The sequence below is a fragment of the Daldinia loculata genome, assembly GCF_022478755.1.
Source record: "Daldinia loculata strain CBS 113971 unplaced genomic scaffold F4817scaffold_4, whole genome shotgun sequence".
Classification (NCBI taxonomy): domain Eukaryota; kingdom Fungi; phylum Ascomycota; class Sordariomycetes; order Xylariales; family Hypoxylaceae; genus Daldinia; species Daldinia loculata.
In genome coordinates this window covers 74011-91463 of record NW_026054858.1, presented here as the reverse complement: position 1 = coordinate 91463, position 17453 = coordinate 74011, and the positions used below count along the sequence as shown (strand labels likewise).

Here is a 17453-nt window from a genome sequence, read left to right as displayed (position 1 = left end):
TAGAACAGTATAAAGACGGTATAGATAAGTAGCTTCGGTGGCTGGCATAAATAGGGGTTTGAAATAGGGGTTAAAGCTGAATTACGAAAGAAGAGGACGCAAATTTACAATTCATAGAGAAACACTCTATCAGTTTCTATAGGTATGGAGGTATTTAAAATAGAGGATAAGAAGCCTTAGGTTAGGTAGGTAGTCAATTATCTACTATAAATATTTAACGATATCCCAAGCAGAAGGTCTAATTTCCCCGATTAACTACAAGGTAGCTATGTCTTTTCATCACCATTCTCTGCCTTCTCCTTGGGGGATTCATCTTCCGTAGGTACTTCAGTCGGGACTTCAGTAGCTACCTCCTCTGTGTTTGCTTCCGCATCGGCTTGCGCTCCGCGAGGTGAGCCGTTTTCTTCTATCTTGGGTTTTCTCATGTCCCATCCACCTCTCCAACCTAACCAACGTTTCTCGTGTGGTCCTCTTCCAAAAAGGATCAATAACCCAGCTATCATCTGCGCGATATTGAAGGCACCGGAGTATGTCCAACCCCCCTTAGCGTAAAGCGCATTGCCGACCGCTGTACCAAAAAGCTGTCCGCAAAATGTGTGAACCATATAAATGGAATTCACAGCATTCTGAGCTTTAGAGTCGACATGTGCTATAGCCACACGGTTTCCAACAACAATTGTATTCATCCCGAGATCTCCGAAGAATGCCCAGATGACAGGGCCCGCGAGTGAAAACGTACCAACGAATGTGCCGATACAGATCGCAGCAAGAGTCACTAAGTGCGCAATTATAAGTGTGCCATGAGGATGTAGACGTGATATTAACAAGCGAGAGATGACCGGGTTAAGAAACACCGGTGAGATGCCGATAAGAGCGAATAGACCAATTCCCAATGTTGACATGTGGAAAACGTCAGCTAATTGAAATGTCAAAGTCGTCCAGAAAGACGTAAACATCCCCGAGGTCAAAAAGGCTATAAGCGCCATCTGAGTAAGGTCCGGCTTGAGGAAGGGGAGAGTGACGATTTTCAAGAGAATCCTTGGGTAGGACGTTCCAGGACTCAGCGTGGGATAATCTGGCATGGTGAAGAAGAGGAGTATCCACACAAGCACCTGAAGGCCGAACGAAATCCAATAGACGTTTCTCCACGAGGTATATTGAGTGATAATACCGCTAAGAAGGCGCGCAACGAGGACACCGAACACAAGGCCGGACATAACCACCGATATCATAGTAGTCCGATGCCGTTGTGGGGCATATTGGACCGCTAACGGGAACATAAGTTGCGGAGTTACAGTCAAGAGACCGACGATAAACGAGAGGCCGAGGAATGACGAAAAGGACTGAGTAAGAGTACAGCCAAGCCACTGAGACAGGTTAACTCAGATTATCCCAGCCGAAGTTCCACGCTTACTATTAGAGCCGTTACGAATATCAGGCTTAGAATCATAGGCCGTCGTCGAACAATATCGCCAACAGGTACGATCAGAAGAAGCCCAGCAGCATACCCAGCTTGAGTGATAGTCGGTACCAACGAGGCGCGTTGGTCTGAGATACCGAAGTCGTCTGCAAGGATATTTAAGATAGGATGGCTATAGTAGAGATTCGCTACACTGAAAGATGCGGCCTAAATAGAAGTCAGCATACGCATAAGTGTGGTTTATCATGTCAATAGATCTAGAGTTCGGTTTAATCATTAGTTGAATAGTAATGGATTTACTCACCAGTCCGAACAGAATGTTCATTCCCCAGCTAAGGTCATGATTCACCTCCGGATCCCATTTAACCCAGGAAGGTGTCCAGACAAGTCGGTCAAAGGCACCCGCAAATCGTTGGTAGTAACTAGCCGGCGGCTCTTCGTTGGCCATTGTGCTCTCTGGATATGATTAATCCCCTTGAACTACAAGTATACGAGAGGAAGCCAAGCGACACAGACAACTCATTATATACGAGCGATCTCTGGCTTTGAGTCACACCGAAAGAATGCCATGAGATGCTGGATAACGTTGGACTACGTTGGTTTCCGTCCTAACACCGAATAAAAGGAATAAAACGGTGAGATTAGAATGATGCTGCATTATAAGCGAACAGGGATCCGAAGGACATTTTTCAATGTAAGCAACTAGAACTAGCTAGCTCGGGCTAATACCTAGGTTAGGTGGTATGTACGGGGAATGAACAATATGAAATGAAGAGGGGTTAACTTCACGTATAATTCGTAATTCAAGATATAATCTACAAAGGTTTAACATTGGTTCTTACATATGATAATGTACTGATTTAAGATCTTTTTATATTGCTATGCGCTTCCATAGCCAGAGGGCATTGTAGGATAAAATGGTCACCAATACATGCGTGTGAAGGAAATCATAGAATATAGCTGTTGACCCTGTATTCAAGAAGCGCCAAAGACTAAACTAAGGCGCTGAAAGAATAAAACAACCAATCAAGCAACACAATGATACCATGCTAGAACGTATGCATTGCGAATGAGCTATCATTTAAGGCGAGAACTCGTAATACTAGCAGGTATACTTCTCCAGGTAAGTTTCGATGCACACTCCGTCCGCGCTCTCGGCACTACGGTAAAGACCCGAATTAATGGTTCAGGGTCTCCTATAAATAAAAGTATCCACATCCCCTATCTTATATTCTACTCGACGTCGAATTATAGAATCGCGTTTACGAACTTGACGAGATATTCGCTTAAATACTTCTTCAGCAAGCATCCGAAACCTATGATCATAGTCTGATTTAAGTCTGTACGTAGAGACACGATCTCTTGTATTAAAAGTAAACCTTACCTCTCTTCGCGAGTAGCGCTGATAGCGAGAAGGCGCTTGAGAATTAATTAATATTATCTTCTGAGCCGAATTGCCTACCGGTACCTATTATAAGCATTGTTGTTCTTACACGAAGTGTCACCTTCCGACGGCCCACGTGTCGTGACGTCGTAGCCCATTGTAGAACAAGCAATCCATTTAATCGTAGTGAAAAATGAATAGGTGTTTAATGCAAGGGCTTTCGAATCAATTTCTCCATAGGAACTAGAGGAGAGCGCAATTAAGTTGTTTTTCCCTTAGTGCTGTGTTGAAAATGAACCAGACCGTCGATCCCAAAAGGAGCATTCTACTAGGTACGTAGGTGGTCATAACAATCCCTAGCACTGATCAACCTCACGATATACTAACGGTTATTGTTATTCGGAATATTCTTGAAAAAGATCTCTCTATTTGTCTATCAACTAGGGTATCATCCAAAGCTCCTAATCTCCTCGTTTGCTGGTGCGTTCGCTCTTCTATGAGATACTTCGCATAGTCCATTAAATTCGAATCCCCAATTACTTTCATCCGTTTATACCACAATATTAAAAACCAGGCAATTAAACCGAGACAGAAGCACCATCTTGCTTCTTATCCGGGTCGTTAACGATAATTTGATCCTCGGTTACTCTGACCTCGTGGCTGTGGTCGAGCTCCGAGAGTACGATCCAGGTGAACGGGACGCATAGGAGGGTGAGACCGAAGTTGAGACCGATGCTGGCGAAGTGATTGGCGTTTCCTTCGGATTGCATACTGTGAACAAGATAGTTAGCAATTGAATACCTAGGCAGTTAAGGGGGGAAAGATATAACATACGCCCAAGCAACCGTCTGTCCAAGAGCCTCAACACCTCGTAGGATACCCGTGTGATGCGAAAGCGACGATAAGTCTGTCGCATACTGGCCGACAAGCCAGTAGAGGAATTGTTGGAAGGCCTGTCCGCCGAAGGTCCAAAAGAAAACGAGCGCGTACGCGGAGCCGAAGCCACCTTTAAACCAGTCAAACACAGGAGAAACCGGCGCGTCGTAGAACCGCTTTTGTAAGATCGTTGCCCAGATCCAGGTACCAATAAGGATGGTAATAATGGCAGTAAAAGCAATGCGGGCACGCGTTCGGATATGGATGTTTTGGCGGTCGAGCAGAGCGGCAACGATAAAGGAGCTAAAAATACCGGCGAAGTTGGTGAAGAAGGAGGAAAAGGCACGCGAGCGGACAGTAAAGTATTTAGTTAGCCACGTGCTAACGAAGCCGTTGTAGAAATAGCTGATGAAGAAAGCTGGTAGCAATAGCAATACACGTCGCGATATTAGTAATTTGCCCACAGCCCGGAATTCGGCACCCCAGGTTGCCTCCTTGTGTACGACGACGCGGGTGCCATCCTGGCGCCATACCTTACTCGCGGGGCTAAGGCAGAGGGCAATAGGTAAGCCCAGGCACATAATAGCGATGAAGACGATGTATGTAGCGGAACCGACGGAGCCAGCTGAAGAGCGCTGCGCGTTGAGACCAAGGTTAATAGCGCCGCCAACAATAGGACCGGCAGCCTTAGCACTCTGCCAGATAGCAAGGTAAAAAGCACGGTCCTTGGGACTCGGGTACCCGATGATGATGGCGGCCTCGGCAGCCCAGAAAAAACCGGCCGAGATACCGCAGAGGGCGCTGCCGAAGAGCATAAACCAGGTGGTGGCGTTCACGTTGTTGGTGTAGAGACCGGCGCCGTAGAGCGGATAACCAATAGCGCCGAGAGCAAGACCATACGGTAGACCGATGCGATTGTTGATGGCTCCTGCGGCTACACAGACGATAGAGAAGAGACCATAAACAAGAGCATTAGCCGCTGATACAGCATACGGTTCAGCTGCGCCGCCGGCCCCTAAACCGCCGAGGGCATCCCACATACCCGGCGCGGTAAAAGAGACACCGCACGCGACGGCAATCTGAAAGGGTACAGACCGGAAGAAGGAATGCTTCAGCGGCTTAGAAGCCGCAGACGTAACAGCACCATCATCCGAGTGTTCGGCGTAATCCGAAGTCGAAGACGCCATTTCTCTCTTTCCTTGACGATCCTCGGCGTAAGTGCTGAGGAATAAGTAAATCAGTCGTCAATATAACTTAGGAGGGAAGCAATTTCTGCTACCGAAGAGAGCGGCAAATCAAATTGCTAGATTCGAAATCTTGTTCCAAAGCAACACCATGGTCGCAAGACGCACGAGAGCACGCAGTATATATATACGCATAGTCGTCGCGATAATAATAAGACCAGGACCCAAGGGGACATCAGCTCGAAATTTTCGGGTGGAGCCTATTGCGTGATTGTCTGGATCCCTACTTTTTCGTTGATAGCGCGACACGGTGACAATCTGACATGACGCCGGTAGACTGACTAGGGCAAATCGCCGCCTAGGCCCGCGGAATATCGTTAGTGAGCATTTTAACGGGAATTATGAATTAGTTTAGTTCTGTTATGGAAGAGTTTTTTTTTTGTTTAATTGAGAGTAGACATTAGTGTTTAAGTTAAGAGTAACAGATAGAAAATACATAAAAGTCTATTGTTGAATCTCATATCTTTTCTATAAGGCTTATACTGTAGGAGTAAGCAAATAGAGTTGGAATAGTGATGGTTCCGGGAGCCGCATCTAACCATGTCTACCTAAAGAATTCCCTTTTGTGCGGCATAGTCTCGGTGAAATGTGCAGACGAAACTTGTTAGTCCGATTGCGCCATCGAAGCTAAATAATAAAGGGGAGGAGCCCCAGTCTCACAATAGGCGGACAATCCGGGGTATTTGCCTCAATATATTCTTCAGCTGTTAAGTTTAAGTTCGACTCTCTTACATTAGATACTAGACATGCAATATCTCGCTTACAGCTCATTACATATAAGTTGACGACCCGAGTTGCGAAATTTAATTATATAGTTGCAGCAGGTTTATCATAGACACGGAATAGGAGTAACTTCGCTATCAAGTTTTACAGGAAATAGCAAGGCATTCCTAATCATACAAAGGCCTTTATACTATAATGTAAACGTCAGTGAAGACCATACGGACTTTCAACGCATACTTTAGGTACTTGCTTACCCTAGATTAAAATGCTCTATAAACGAACAAACCATATGGACCTAAGTAGACCAGATAAAGGGTCGCAATTAAACATGTTGAATAAAAGTGCGTTATGCGAAGCTACAAGTCAAATTTACCTTGCAATTCCTAGCATGTCTTAGACACCTTTCAGCATACTACAGTAAATGCAGCTAGCCTGGCCAGCAAGGCTCTCGGGCAGAGCCTGTGCAAATGTCTAAATCAACAGGAGAAAAGATCAAGACAATAACAAATTGGACTTCATTCAGTCATTCACACATCAGCTAGCCCACCGGCTATCCTTATAACATACCTAAACCCTATTAATCATAATTCTTTTCGGCAAGACTGCACAAATTGTAATCTATCCACCTAGGGACTCATGTTTAAACAAACATCCTACTTTGCGTCTCGAGTCTGTTCTCCTGCCACTGGTAAACCACCGCTTGCAGCGCTCTCGCCTACCAGAACCTCATCTTCAAGGACACCAGCTCCGATGCTCCCGGAAATGCTCAAATTACTCATGCCCCGCTCGATAACTCTACGCTCTCCTCGCCGGTCTCCGGCTATGGTGGTGCCACCTCCGATGACACCTCCAATTCCGGTCGCGCCGCTGACGCTGACGCTGGCTGTAGTGCTGGCGCTCTCGCTTCGGTCCCTTCCACCGGTAACCCGACTGGCGTCGCTCTGTCGGCGATCCCGTAGAGAACGTTCTAACTCCTTAATCCGCCTTTTGAGATTCTCATTCTCACGTTTAGCTGACTCTAACTCTTGTCGGTAATGGGCTGTCTCCTCGTAGCGCAGAGTAGCCGGTAAAAGTCCCGGCGAGAGCTCCGAGCCGGGAGTAGCTGCCACGCTCGTGTTAGAAGACGTGTAGCCCCGAGGGAAATAACCGGATCCGTAATCATATGGGACGCCATGTGACTGGTTGTATGAAGAACCCAGACTAGTGCTAGCAAGATACGGATGGGGTGAATGGTTTCGGCTTTGGCTTCTCTGAGAAGCGGTGCTGTTCTGTCGACTCATTCCCGGTGCCGCGCGAGGATTTCGTGCCGCTTCTAAGACCGAAGCAGCACTCCCGGAGTGGGGTTGCGGAATTGGTATCGGGGCAGGCATCGAGCCTTGGGTAGTAGCAGACTGATTCAGGCTGCGTGTACTAGCACTTGAGCTGGTCCGATGATGTCGACGGTCTGCGCTCGTCGTTGGGAGAGGGAATCCCGGACCGGATAGGAGGTGAGTATCGGTGAAGGAGGAGGGGTGGGTCTGATCGGCAGAGGTCGATGCGCTCGTAGACGAAGCATTAGAGGCTACAGACGAGTTCTGTGCAGCTCGCAACATGACCAAATCGCGGCTCAAGCGGTTCACCTACGCCATCTAAGTTAGAATGCTTGCTATGGCGTCGTCAAAAAGGTTACGAGGGAAGATCATACCAAGAGTTCTTGCTCCTGTTCCAGTTGCGAATGCAGCTCTGCAGCCGTCAAGGGTCGCGGATGTCGCAAAGGACCTGGACCAGCACCGACGCCAGTATCGTCTCGTCCGGGAGCAGAATGCGGGGCAGACATGGTATGAGTTCCTGGCAGTGGTGGTGACGAAAGAGAAATCGAGGATGTTCGGTTGACAGTCTGTTGATTCGAAGGTAGGATGTTTAGAGAAGGGGACACGGGAGCTGGAGGTGTCGAGGTATGTGATTGCCCATTATGATTGGAAGAGGAATTTCGAGAAGCCGCAAGGACGTGGGGAGAAGGTGGGACTGAATTAAGGTCGGGCATGTTGACCAAGCTATAATACCAAGTAATTTGATGTCCTTGAGCTGTTTGATGTCTCAGGCACTTGCATAGAAGGGTTTAGCTACTAGGTTAGAATACTCCGAATATCAACACAAGAGCTAACGGTGGATTTGGTCCCTATTTGGTTCCGTCAAGAATGGTCACATCGTTCTATTAGATTTCTGTGATGACACGATAAAATGTATGTACTAGTGTTTGTTTGGGCAAAAGTTATTGGGAATATTGGGAATGTGCTGTTTACGTTGAAGTCGGTCGCGTTTAGTGGTCTGCGCCTGTAACTTTCAAGCTTCTGCGGGGTCCTTCAGCCTTATTGATAGGAAACTTTATTATGGGTCGTGGCTTGAGCTGCCTAAGCTGCTAAGATACATGAAGTGAAGTCCAGCTAGACCCATCACATGCATCTAAGTGCATGAACATTACCTGTACCTAAGTACATTGGGTACCTAGATACATGCCTACACTTAACCCTTTTCAGGCTTAGAAGCTCCGGAAGAGACCCCCACCTAAGCTTCACTTCATCATTGATTATCGATAAGAAAGAATGATGACGTAGATAGCTCGCTTTGCTCGACAGTTGAATATAGGGACATGACGGCATTGACAGTTACTCTGATGTCAGCCTGCGTTTAAATGCCTGTCCGTCTTAGAAACCTCATAGACGCGTATTTATGTAATCCTCGATCTTACGCATGTCTAAGACGTTCCGAGCTGTATTTAACTCCTTCGACGTTGTCTAGTTTTTCTATCTTCTAAACCTTAAAGATTTATCAACTCATAATCTATCAACTACACAGACCGCTATAAATTGTACGGAACTAAGTTGCCAACCCCTTGATAAAGCTCAATCAAGAAACTTCTAATTAGATTCACTAAAGTAAACTTAAACCTCAACATCATACACAATGTCCTCTGCACCAAACGAAGGCCGCCAGTCTCCTCCCCCTGAGACCCAGAGTGGCCGACAGTTAAAGGAGACACCCGCTTCGGGACAAGGCATAGATGAAGCCCCTAACAAGAAGGAATCCATGCAGGACCAACTAAGCGTAAGTAAATAGCTTCTAATCATTGTACTCCTAGCATCAGGCTAACATAGAATGGTCATGCAGAACCTAACCTCAAACCCCAAGGGACCCCTCGAGGACGCAGTCACGGAGAAATTTAGCAAAACTACAAAGCCATCATAAAGGAGTTGGATTTGGTTTGAGGGATATTTGGGAGTGTATAGCAAGCAACACGTTATTCTATAGAGAAGGGACATTGTATTACAAACATGTACGGCATAGTTTAACACATACGCCATGATATTATCCGGTTGAATGGAAACAATTCACCTATAACACTGCTGAATTGTCTACTCATGCCCGCATATTCTCATTATAATCATAATTCATCCATATGCGACTATAATTCAAGTTGTAGCAGATAGCATTAAATACATTACGCCAGTTATACCAGCTCCAGCCAAAAGAGGCAGAAAATCTGGTCAATTGACAAATCACAGATAAGGCTTCATAAACCACGTAAAAATGGGAAGACCTGTTTAATTATGGGAATGCAGTGTAGACAAAACAATCAAACTGCCATACCCGACTAATATAAGGAAAGCTACACTCAACCCAATATCCGAGTCATAGTAATTCGTAACGGCATCAGATTGCTCACATCCTGTCTCTTTATGCCTTCTCATCTCCAGGCGCCTTGGAGGGAATAGCTCCCGTCGTGCTCAGAGGGGTAGACTCCTCCGTGCCAGCCTTCGGGCCGGGTGCAGGGACTGAAGCTAAACGTAATTTGTTAGCCGCAGGTTCGACGCAACTATTCGTACGCATTAATCAAGGTACTCACATTGGTCCGCCGGCGCACTGGCATTTTCGGAAGAAGTTGGCTGTGTTGTCTGTTCCTTCTCCTTGCCGAAAACCCTCTCAAGCCCTGAAGCTTTGTATGCAGAGCCGCCATGCTCTTGCTTTTTGAGATTAGCTAGACGGCGCGCCTCGGCATGGATGTCTTGCACTTGACGCTGGCCTTCGGTGTAGAACTTAACCAGCTTCTTGCCAGTAGGGGAGCTTGTCGCTTTCTCGAAGTACGAGCTGAGGCCACTAAAGAGACTATTGGCCCGGTTCGTGATACCGTACGATTGATCAGTTGCCTTGGCACGTTCGGTAGCGTGGTACTTCTGGTCGAGGTTCATTAAGGTGTTCATGAAACGGTTGGTAACGCCGTGCTTGTGGTCAAGCTCGATCGCACGCTGGAGAGCAGCATCGCCGATGACATAACCATGAGCAAGGTACTCAGCCAAGATACGACTTCTTGGCTTCTCTTCCTGCGTAATCTCATCGGTATCTCGGTCGGCATTAGTGGTATGAGGGGTGCCATCATCGACTTGACCATCAGCGGGAGTTACAGAAATCTGCGATCCTTTGAGTTGAGTATTGTTTAGGAGCTGCGCAGTCTTAGCGGCAGTCTCCTTCTCGAAGGTGACGCTAGCATCTTTCGTATTGCCCTCGCCCGGCGTGACCTTAATATCAGTGATCTTGCCACTATTTAATGAGAGTTAGTAGATAGGTAGTAGTGACATGAAATAATCATTGATGACCCTACCAGAAGCTGAAGAAGTCCTTAACTTCGTTGTCGGTCGCGTCTGCGCTAATATTCTTCACCAGAACAGTGCGGTTAGAAGCCATGATGATGGAATAATAGATTGAGGGGTAATATAGTATGCGACTACGAAGAAATTATAGAGTCGAATGTAGATATATATGCTAGGTAGGTTGCTTAGGAAGAATGAAGATGTAATTTGGAAATGTAATTTGGAAATATTGAATGTGACAAAGTTGGAGGCCTGAGTTAAAACGTTTGACCGCGTGCGACTTCTCAATCGATCATTTAAATCAACACCTGATATGTTCTAGCCTTTGCCGTGGATGTGTCACAAGCTTGTATCAGTATTAGATATTTCCATGCCTTTCCCGCATAAAGGCGCTAACGGAAGAACGAGGGGCAACATACACGTCATTCCATTAGACCAAGCTAGGTCTCTCCTGTGGCTGTGGGGCAAGAATTTGGCAACATTACATGTAGATACCAAGGTACATACCTCCTAACCTGGGATGTACGAAGTACATATACTTTATTCATAACTTCGCATATGCCAAACTCATGACGATCATAAGGTACCTAATGTATGGACGAGAGGTAAGCGAATAATAAAACCTTAATTAACTTACTAGGTACCTAGGTACCTGGTAGCAATAATTAGTTCGACATGAGTTTAATAGTAACCGATTTCAACTACAAGCAGATTCACTAATCATCCGCGCGTAGTATCACAACGCAGATACGAAATGGCACCCAATAGCGAGCTGATTATGTCAGGAGGTAGCTATGAGAAGTTGCTTAATCACATTAGGCACCTCCATCACTTAGAGCCTTGTTAACCTCATCCATGCATACTACTCTGTCATTGCAATTTTACGGTGTCGCCAATATAGGTCAACATGGCAGAAGCGATCGCGACGTTAAGTCTCGTTTGCAATATGATGCAGGTAATCTCTTTTTCTGGAGAAGTTTTCAGGCTCTACCATAATACCGTGAGAGATCACTCGCCGGACTCGAGCCTTGCATCTAACACTGCGCATCTATCAGCGCTCCTAGAAACTTTGCAAGAAAGACTTAAGGACTACAATCCCATTTATTCCAATACTAGAGATGAATCAGAAGGGTTAGAGCGACAAGCAAAAACAAGGCTCCAGAGCCTAACGTCTGACCTAATTCGAGACACTAAGGAGCTACAAAAACTGCTTGAGAAGGTTACAACAACGGCTTCAGCAGGAAAGCTTGGTAGTTTAAGAGCGGTTATGAAGTTCAAGTTCCGCTATAATTCCCAGATTTCCTCACTGGAAAGGAAAATCAACGGCACACGGAGCGTCATGGACTCGGAACTCCTGAGCAGAATATGGTAGATATTAAATAATTGCTCTCATAACTTAGGCACATACTATATTAATAATTCATCTAGTTCGTCAACGCAGGCAAGCCATTGTCTATCAGAAGATATGTACTCAAATCTTTACGGCGACATAAAGCAGTTTATTGACCGCTGGTCTAATGGGGAAAGGACCATATCGAAACTACTCGTTAGCGAGGCACAGAAAACTAGGGTCCACGTCACAGCAGAGTCGGAGAATATACGCAGTAGAATAGATGCGATAGATTCCAGGTTGCTGTCTGATTCGACCCAGCGCAATCTCGAGGAGTTGCGGAAGCGGATTCTTTCCACGTTATGGTTCCCTGAGATGAATCAACGAGAGAGCACCATTAAAGAGGCTTCTGATGATATCGCACTCAGGATATTCCCAGATTCCGATTTTGCGGATTGGCTCCGATCAGACAGATCAGACACGCCGATATTTTGGATTAGCGGCAAGCCAGGAAGTGGCAAAAGCACACTGACAAAGTATCTAATACGCAGTAGTCGAACGATTGAATACCTTCGTACTTGGGATCCCTCGGTAAGGATATTTCGTTTCTATTTCTACGCGCTAGGACAAAGCCCTCTGCAAAAACAGCTTCGAGGTTGTTTGCGCACTCTCCTACACCAGGTTATTACCGAAAATCCCGATACCTTGACCCTGTTGCTTGAAGGCCAGCCAGAGGTAAAGGAAAAAGCGTCGGAACACGACTGGCCTCATCAAGAACTTCTTGATGCCTTGTCGATATGTCTCCGTGACATAACCTATACATCTTGCCTGTTTATTGACGGGCTCGATGAAATACAAGACGACGAGAGAGTACAGGTTATTGAGTTAGTGGAACTTTTTAAGAGTATCCCAAACGTCAAAACCTGTGTGACAAGTCGCCCAGAGAGATTGTTCGTGCAGAATCTAGGACAGCACCCATATCTTCGAGTTCAGGATCTCACTGAACAGGCCATACGTTTGTACGTCGAAAACGCCTTAGGAAAGTATGAAGGTGCTTGTGAAGTGTCTGAATCGGACGACCATGGCCTTCTGGCGAACATCGTAAGAAAGTCGGAAGGGGTATTCCTATGGGCAGCTATGGCACTCAAGGATCTTATTAAAGGGATAGAGAAGCACGGAGACTCTTGGGAATTGTTGAAGCAACGAATAGAAATGTACCCCCCCAACCTTGGCGAATTATACGAGCAAATGTGGATCAGGCAGAACCAAGACCTACCAACTCATAAACGAGAAGCTGCGATACTATTTCGGTCCGTTTTGGAACAGCGGCCCCCCGAGTCACCTCTCTTGGTTTTTCTATTAGCTAACCACCAGGCTCTCCGGAGCCAATTGCAGCAGCTCATAGTCAACAATGGTTTCTGGAGCTTCGAAGACGCGAAGCACATGGGCAAAGAATTTGAAACATGGCTCTGCGCAAGAAGCGCCGGCCTCCTCGAGATATCCGGTCAAATGAGACACACGAAACTTTTGATAAATGGTATCGATATCTATTCTAGCTTTGATAACCAAGTTACTTTCATTCATCGATCAGTTTGCGAATTTCTTATGGAAACGAAATACGGCCAGGATATTATGAGTTATGACGATAGACCAACCATGACAAGGCATCTTGCATATCCTAGAGCCGCCGGAGGAGCGGCATATGTCCTTGCTGCTCAGGCTCCGGAAAATAATGAAAGTAGACTTGCTATGTCTACAAAACTATTACGGATCTATAATCTTTTAGAATCGTCGGGCCGTGAAGGACAGAAGGGGTATCGGGAATGGATGCCGCCGCCGTATATGAATCATATGTTCCTTCTAACCGTCCTACGGGTCAACTCTAAGTTAGGCAACGTGGAAATCCTTGACGAAATCCATCAGAAGGACAGAAAGTTCGAGAGCCTTTCCAAAGAAGAAAGGGGTGTGATTCTTTTCGAATGTTATCGGCGTATAGGAGTTGGTGTGGACCTAGATATATCCAAGCTCAAACACAACACGAGTGAACAGGATTCGAGCATAAGTTGGGTCCAGATTGTGGAATGGATTGAGAGGGCTTGGAAAATCTGGCTCGCGATTCTTGAACGTCAAATGAACTGCGTCAAATGGCTACTCGTACATGACTCGGATCCGCATTTGATCATGAAAGAAGAGGATACTGAACCTGATATTTTTTGGTTGGCTAACAATATCCATTGCATTCGCCCTACCACGTTCCAATTATTTCACCTTAAAATGTTCACCATATGTCGCGATGCCCTTGCAACCGGAGGTAGACTAAACCCACCCCCAAGAGAGCAAATGAAAGCATACATAACGCATATAATAGGATTCGTCCGTATATTCAATGAATACAATAATGGCGAGCAAAGAATCAATATGGTTTATCGAGGTTATCCCCCCGCGCCCAACTATGAAGTCGAATTTTCAGTGGATATTGCTTGGTTCTTGGAAGTCATTAACATAGCCGCTAGTCTCGACGGAAAAGCCCATCTACCAAGCAGCATTACTGAGTCACTTCCTATTCATATTCATTCTGTTAGGATTCACCAAGAGGGAATGTTGCGGCCATGTGCGGAGAAGATCAGAACGAGGATTACTGCGAAGTTGATTGCTTTAATGCCCGGCTATTTCCTAGACTGAGTCAAACGGGATGAAGTATCTCGTATCCTGGGGGAAATCATCGGGGGTGTTGAATTGGCTTCAGTATCGGAGGGAGATGATGCGAACGAGGAATTGGATCATGTTGATACCCTACCTACCTCTTAGCGGAAGCATCGTCTTAAAGAGTTATTCTCATTATGCATAGATGGGCTGTCATGCATCAAAAAGCATGCTATGATTATCGTCTAGCCCCTGGCGCGTTCTAAATTCACTTTGACGCGTCTTCTACATTTATATTATCGGTATTCTCTACTCTAGGCCGGTTAATAGAGGAGAAATCTAGACTTGACGTACTTCCAGCTCATCATGATATTTGTAACACCTTCTTTGCTTCTGCCAGAGTATTTTCAACAGAAAAATCGAGCAGATAAGTGTGCCTAACCCTGCCAGACTGATTGCAGTGTATAAAGCAGCCCGGTATCCTTTCAACTTACTTTCTATGGACTGATCGTCTCTAGTTACATAGGCCTCCACAGTTCTGGCGATACCTAAACCGATCGAAATACTATAGTTCATCACGGTACTAACTAAACTCGCCGCAGTGCCCTGATGCTTCCTTTCGACTGCATTTGATAAAGCTAGCGTTGTGGCTGGAAACCCCGTATCCATTGCCCAAGAGACAATTAGTACGGAAAAGAACAACTGAGTCCAATAAATTTGCACAGCTGGCATAGTAGCAATAAGTACGGACCCTAGAGTGAATCCCAAGAGTGAGATGAATACGACGATAGACGGACCCAACCGTTGGAGGACAAAGCCTGTTGATACCGTCGCTAAACAACCAACAACGATGCACGGGCTTACATATGCCGTAGCCTCAAATTCCATAAGAGTCAGTTATGTTATACAATTGCGAGATGTGTCTAAACATACCAAAAGCGGAGGAGTCTCGCGAATATTCTCGAAAAATTGCCAGGTATATGATGCCCAAATTCCAAGACATGACCAGCCACAGGCGCCTGAAACTAGAATGAAAGATACGTCGGATGAAAGTGCGTAGAACGGGATGAGCGGCTTAGGGGCATAATAGATTTCTATCAGCACGAATAGTATTGCAAGTAGAATACCGACGATTAGAGCGACCCAGAGATATGGTTTTTGCCATCCGACAAGAGGGGCCTGATTCCACGCAAAACTTATCAATACGAGAGCTGACACTCCCGCGATTGCTCCTGGTATATCGAGGTCAGACATTACAGCGCGAAGATTAGCAGGTGTCTCGCTCTTTGAGGTAGATTTATTAGGGATGGTAAAACACCCTACTCCAGCAATGATGAGAAGTGTAGCAGCGAAGACCCAGTACGCCAACGGCCACCAAACCAGCGCGAATAGACTTGCGCTTGCCGCCCCAATAACGATACCCACGGGTGCCATAGTAGCAAAGAGGGTGAATACCATGGCTTTCTGCTTTCCAGGAGGGTATGCTATTCCTAGAAGTGCAAGACCATTTGGAAGCGAGAGAGCAGCGCCTAGGCCGTGGAACACTCGAGAGACCATGAATAAGACGTGAGTTGAGTATACCGCTGTCCCCGAAATAGCAGACCAAACAGCCGACCAGACAAATCCAGCGAGGAATATTCGCTTATATCCATATATGTCACCTAATCTGCCTGCTATTAAGATGAAAGTACCGATCGCCAGGCTATATCCAGCAAGATCCCAAATCAGATCGCTAGTATTAACGATGCCGAAGGTAGTCCTTATTTCATGGAGAATTGCTAGCGTTTGGCTGATACCTGCTTCTATAGTTTGTATTAACCAGCGCCATGTGATAAGTGATAATTATTCAGACATTCAACTCACGAGCACACAATTGGGCTGTACATATCGTCGAGATGAACAGGCCTACACGTATTCTCGACATTTTACTAGCCATATAACCCGAATCTCTAGGAGTCCGCGGCGGAGGTTTCGTTCCGGGCGGCATCGGCCAGGATATCTCATCGATGGCTCGAAGCCCTGAGCATCTGACACTCGCATGTCCTCGCTGCTGCCTTGCAAGACTATGTTCCCGCGGAACAGGTGGCAGAGGTTTGTCACGACGTCCTGTTTGCTGAGACCCCAGGGATAGCGGCGAGCGAACCGCGTTGAAGGATCCTGAGCTCGTAGGATGATCCTCGTCGCTGCTAATCGAGAATCTAGACTGACGTTCCGGAGAGTGAGTTGCCGCGATATCGTCAGGCGGTGTACGAACGTCGCTTGGGCGATGGAGCACAACCTTATGGGCCGTCTCATAACTCCAAAATGAGCTTCCAAAAAGAGAATCGATGAATGACATAATTGCACGGGATTAGATATGCATAAATGGGGCGTGATAATAGGCAGCTATAACATCCGGCACGTAGGCGCGAGAGCTCATGATCTCCCGATATATATTGACTCTAGGTCTTTACACTTAGCCATCCTTTGAGCATGCTCGTGGAATATATCTGGGGATATCCGCTGGTGGTGTGCCAGTTGACTTCACACTGTAACCAAAAACTAAGGGTGTCCTCTGTAGAGGGTGCTATTATAGAGTCATCGTAGGTTCTTATCCCGCAATTTCGCAGTTGCGTTCTAGACTCACTTCTTACATTTTGGTATGGCATGTTAATGGCCTAGGCGATAAATTCGGGAATGGCTAAACTAGAGGTGATGGATTGGATCGCTTATCAGCAGCAGATGATGAGTCCGTCCCTATTTAGCCGAGTCGGTACCGGCGCATATACATATCTACGGTTGTTGAATCACGGGTAGAAAGTCTACCATCATTCGAATCTCTAAAGGTGTATAGATGGTAAAGGGTGCTTTTGCCCACCCCACAAATGGTGTGAAGTCTGGCAATCCTTTAAACTGTCGGAACCTCGAGCGCATAAGTTACCGACTCTGATTGGCTCTTGACCAGGTTTGACGTCTGAATTGGGTAATTGGTAACCTATGCCCACCCTCTTGCCCTTACAAACGTCGAGATCCTAAGATAACTACCTGGTAGGTAATTATATCTAAAATCGATATCCCCTTCCAAAGATCAAACACCAACTGCTTTGCAGATGTAGCTATATATCTTTCGCCCAGCCGATACAATAGCATACCGATTCTTATCCGGTTCGCTTCGTAGCGCCTTCAAAAGGGGTCAAGGTTGGTGTTTCGCAACAGCACATATCTACCT

General features: G+C 46.2%; 7 protein-coding genes across 7 annotated transcripts; 2 read left to right on the top strand and 5 right to left on the bottom strand.

The window, feature by feature from the left end:
* Nucleotides 1–181: 181 nt before the first annotated feature.
* On the bottom strand, nt 182–2067 carry F4817DRAFT_325174 (MFS general substrate transporter). The gene is made up of 3 exons (XM_049301734.1): nt 1725–2067; nt 1415–1627; nt 182–1367 (listed from the first exon to the last, which is right to left on the bottom strand). Exons 1-3 carry the CDS (start codon nt 1866–1868, stop codon nt 267–269), a joined length of 1458 nt encoding a protein of 485 aa, XP_049162841.1. The 5' UTR covers nt 1869–2067; the 3' UTR covers nt 182–266.
* Nucleotides 2068–3047: 980 nt separating this feature from the next.
* On the bottom strand, nt 3048–5428 carry F4817DRAFT_325170 (MFS general substrate transporter). The gene is made up of 2 exons (XM_049301733.1): nt 3639–5428; nt 3048–3575 (listed from the first exon to the last, which is right to left on the bottom strand). The coding sequence occupies exons 1-2, from the start codon at nt 4865–4867 to the stop codon at nt 3383–3385; spliced, it is 1422 nt and encodes a 473-aa protein (XP_049162840.1). The 5' UTR covers nt 4868–5428; the 3' UTR covers nt 3048–3382.
* A 276-nt stretch (nt 5429–5704) lies between these two features.
* F4817DRAFT_176469 (uncharacterized protein) lies at nt 5705–7808 on the bottom strand. The gene is made up of 2 exons (XM_049298286.1): nt 7332–7808; nt 5705–7266 (listed from the first exon to the last, which is right to left on the bottom strand). Exons 1-2 carry the CDS (start codon nt 7668–7670, stop codon nt 6301–6303), a joined length of 1305 nt encoding a protein of 434 aa, XP_049162839.1. The 5' UTR covers nt 7671–7808; the 3' UTR covers nt 5705–6300.
* A 409-nt stretch (nt 7809–8217) lies between these two features.
* On the top strand, nt 8218–9042 carry F4817DRAFT_176399 (uncharacterized protein). The gene is made up of 3 exons (XM_049298285.1): nt 8218–8495; nt 8564–8731; nt 8795–9042. The coding sequence occupies exons 2-3, from the start codon at nt 8591–8593 to the stop codon at nt 8870–8872; spliced, it is 219 nt and encodes a 72-aa protein (XP_049162838.1). The 5' UTR covers nt 8218–8495; nt 8564–8590; the 3' UTR covers nt 8873–9042.
* On the bottom strand, nt 8955–10866 carry F4817DRAFT_325162 (uncharacterized protein). Its single transcript, XM_049301732.1, has 3 exons — nt 10284–10866; nt 9531–10222; nt 8955–9465 (listed from the first exon to the last, which is right to left on the bottom strand). The coding sequence occupies exons 1-3, from the start codon at nt 10364–10366 to the stop codon at nt 9362–9364; spliced, it is 879 nt and encodes a 292-aa protein (XP_049162837.1). The 5' UTR covers nt 10367–10866; the 3' UTR covers nt 8955–9361.
* A 313-nt stretch (nt 10867–11179) lies between these two features.
* Nucleotides 11180–14284, top strand: F4817DRAFT_311930 (uncharacterized protein; the record flags this gene model as incomplete). Its single annotated transcript, XM_049300064.1, has 2 exons — nt 11180–11640; nt 11701–14284. 2 exons carry the CDS (start codon nt 11180–11182, stop codon nt 14282–14284), a joined length of 3045 nt encoding a protein of 1014 aa, XP_049162836.1.
* A 300-nt stretch (nt 14285–14584) lies between these two features.
* Nucleotides 14585–16169, bottom strand: F4817DRAFT_356118 (MFS general substrate transporter; the record flags this gene model as incomplete). Its single annotated transcript, XM_049305754.1, has 3 exons — nt 14585–15121; nt 15179–16047; nt 16109–16169. 3 exons carry the CDS (start codon nt 16167–16169, stop codon nt 14585–14587), a joined length of 1467 nt encoding a protein of 488 aa, XP_049162835.1.
* Between the last annotated feature and the right edge of the window lie 1284 nt (nt 16170–17453).

Bases quoted from the DNA above. Each gene is read 5' to 3' on its own strand.
- F4817DRAFT_325174 (XM_049301734.1), bottom strand. From the start codon at position 1,868: ATGGCCAACGAAGAGCCGCCGGCTAGTTACTACCAACGATTTGCGGGT. The intron at 1,628-1,724 runs GTGAGTAAATCC...ACTTCTATTTAG, and splicing joins TGAACATTCTGTTCGGACTG to GCCGCATCTTTCAGTGTAGC. The intron at 1,368-1,414 runs GTAAGCGTGGAA...AACCTGTCTCAG, and splicing joins TATTCGTAACGGCTCTAATA to TGGCTTGGCTGTACTCTTAC.
- F4817DRAFT_325170 (XM_049301733.1), bottom strand. From the start codon at position 4,867: ATGGCGTCTTCGACTTCGGATTACGCCGAACACTCGGATGATGGTGCT. The intron at 3,576-3,638 runs GTATGTTATATC...TCTTGTTCACAG, and splicing joins GGACAGACGGTTGCTTGGGC to TATGCAATCCGAAGGAAACG.
- F4817DRAFT_176469 (XM_049298286.1), bottom strand. From the start codon at position 7,670: ATGCCCGACCTTAATTCAGTCCCACCTTCTCCCCACGTCCTTGCGGCT. The intron at 7,267-7,331 runs GTATGATCTTCC...TAGATGGCGTAG, and splicing joins AACAGGAGCAAGAACTCTTG to GTGAACCGCTTGAGCCGCGA.
- F4817DRAFT_176399 (XM_049298285.1), top strand. From the start codon at position 8,591: ATGTCCTCTGCACCAAACGAAGGCCGCCAGTCTCCTCCCCCTGAGACC. The intron at 8,732-8,794 runs GTAAGTAAATAG...ATGGTCATGCAG, and splicing joins CCATGCAGGACCAACTAAGC to AACCTAACCTCAAACCCCAA.
- F4817DRAFT_325162 (XM_049301732.1), bottom strand. From the start codon at position 10,366: ATGGCTTCTAACCGCACTGTTCTGGTGAAGAATATTAGCGCAGACGCG. The intron at 10,223-10,283 runs GTAGGGTCATCA...CTCATTAAATAG, and splicing joins AAGGACTTCTTCAGCTTCTG to TGGCAAGATCACTGATATTA. The intron at 9,466-9,530 runs GTGAGTACCTTG...AATTACGTTTAG, and splicing joins CAGTGCGCCGGCGGACCAAT to CTTCAGTCCCTGCACCCGGC.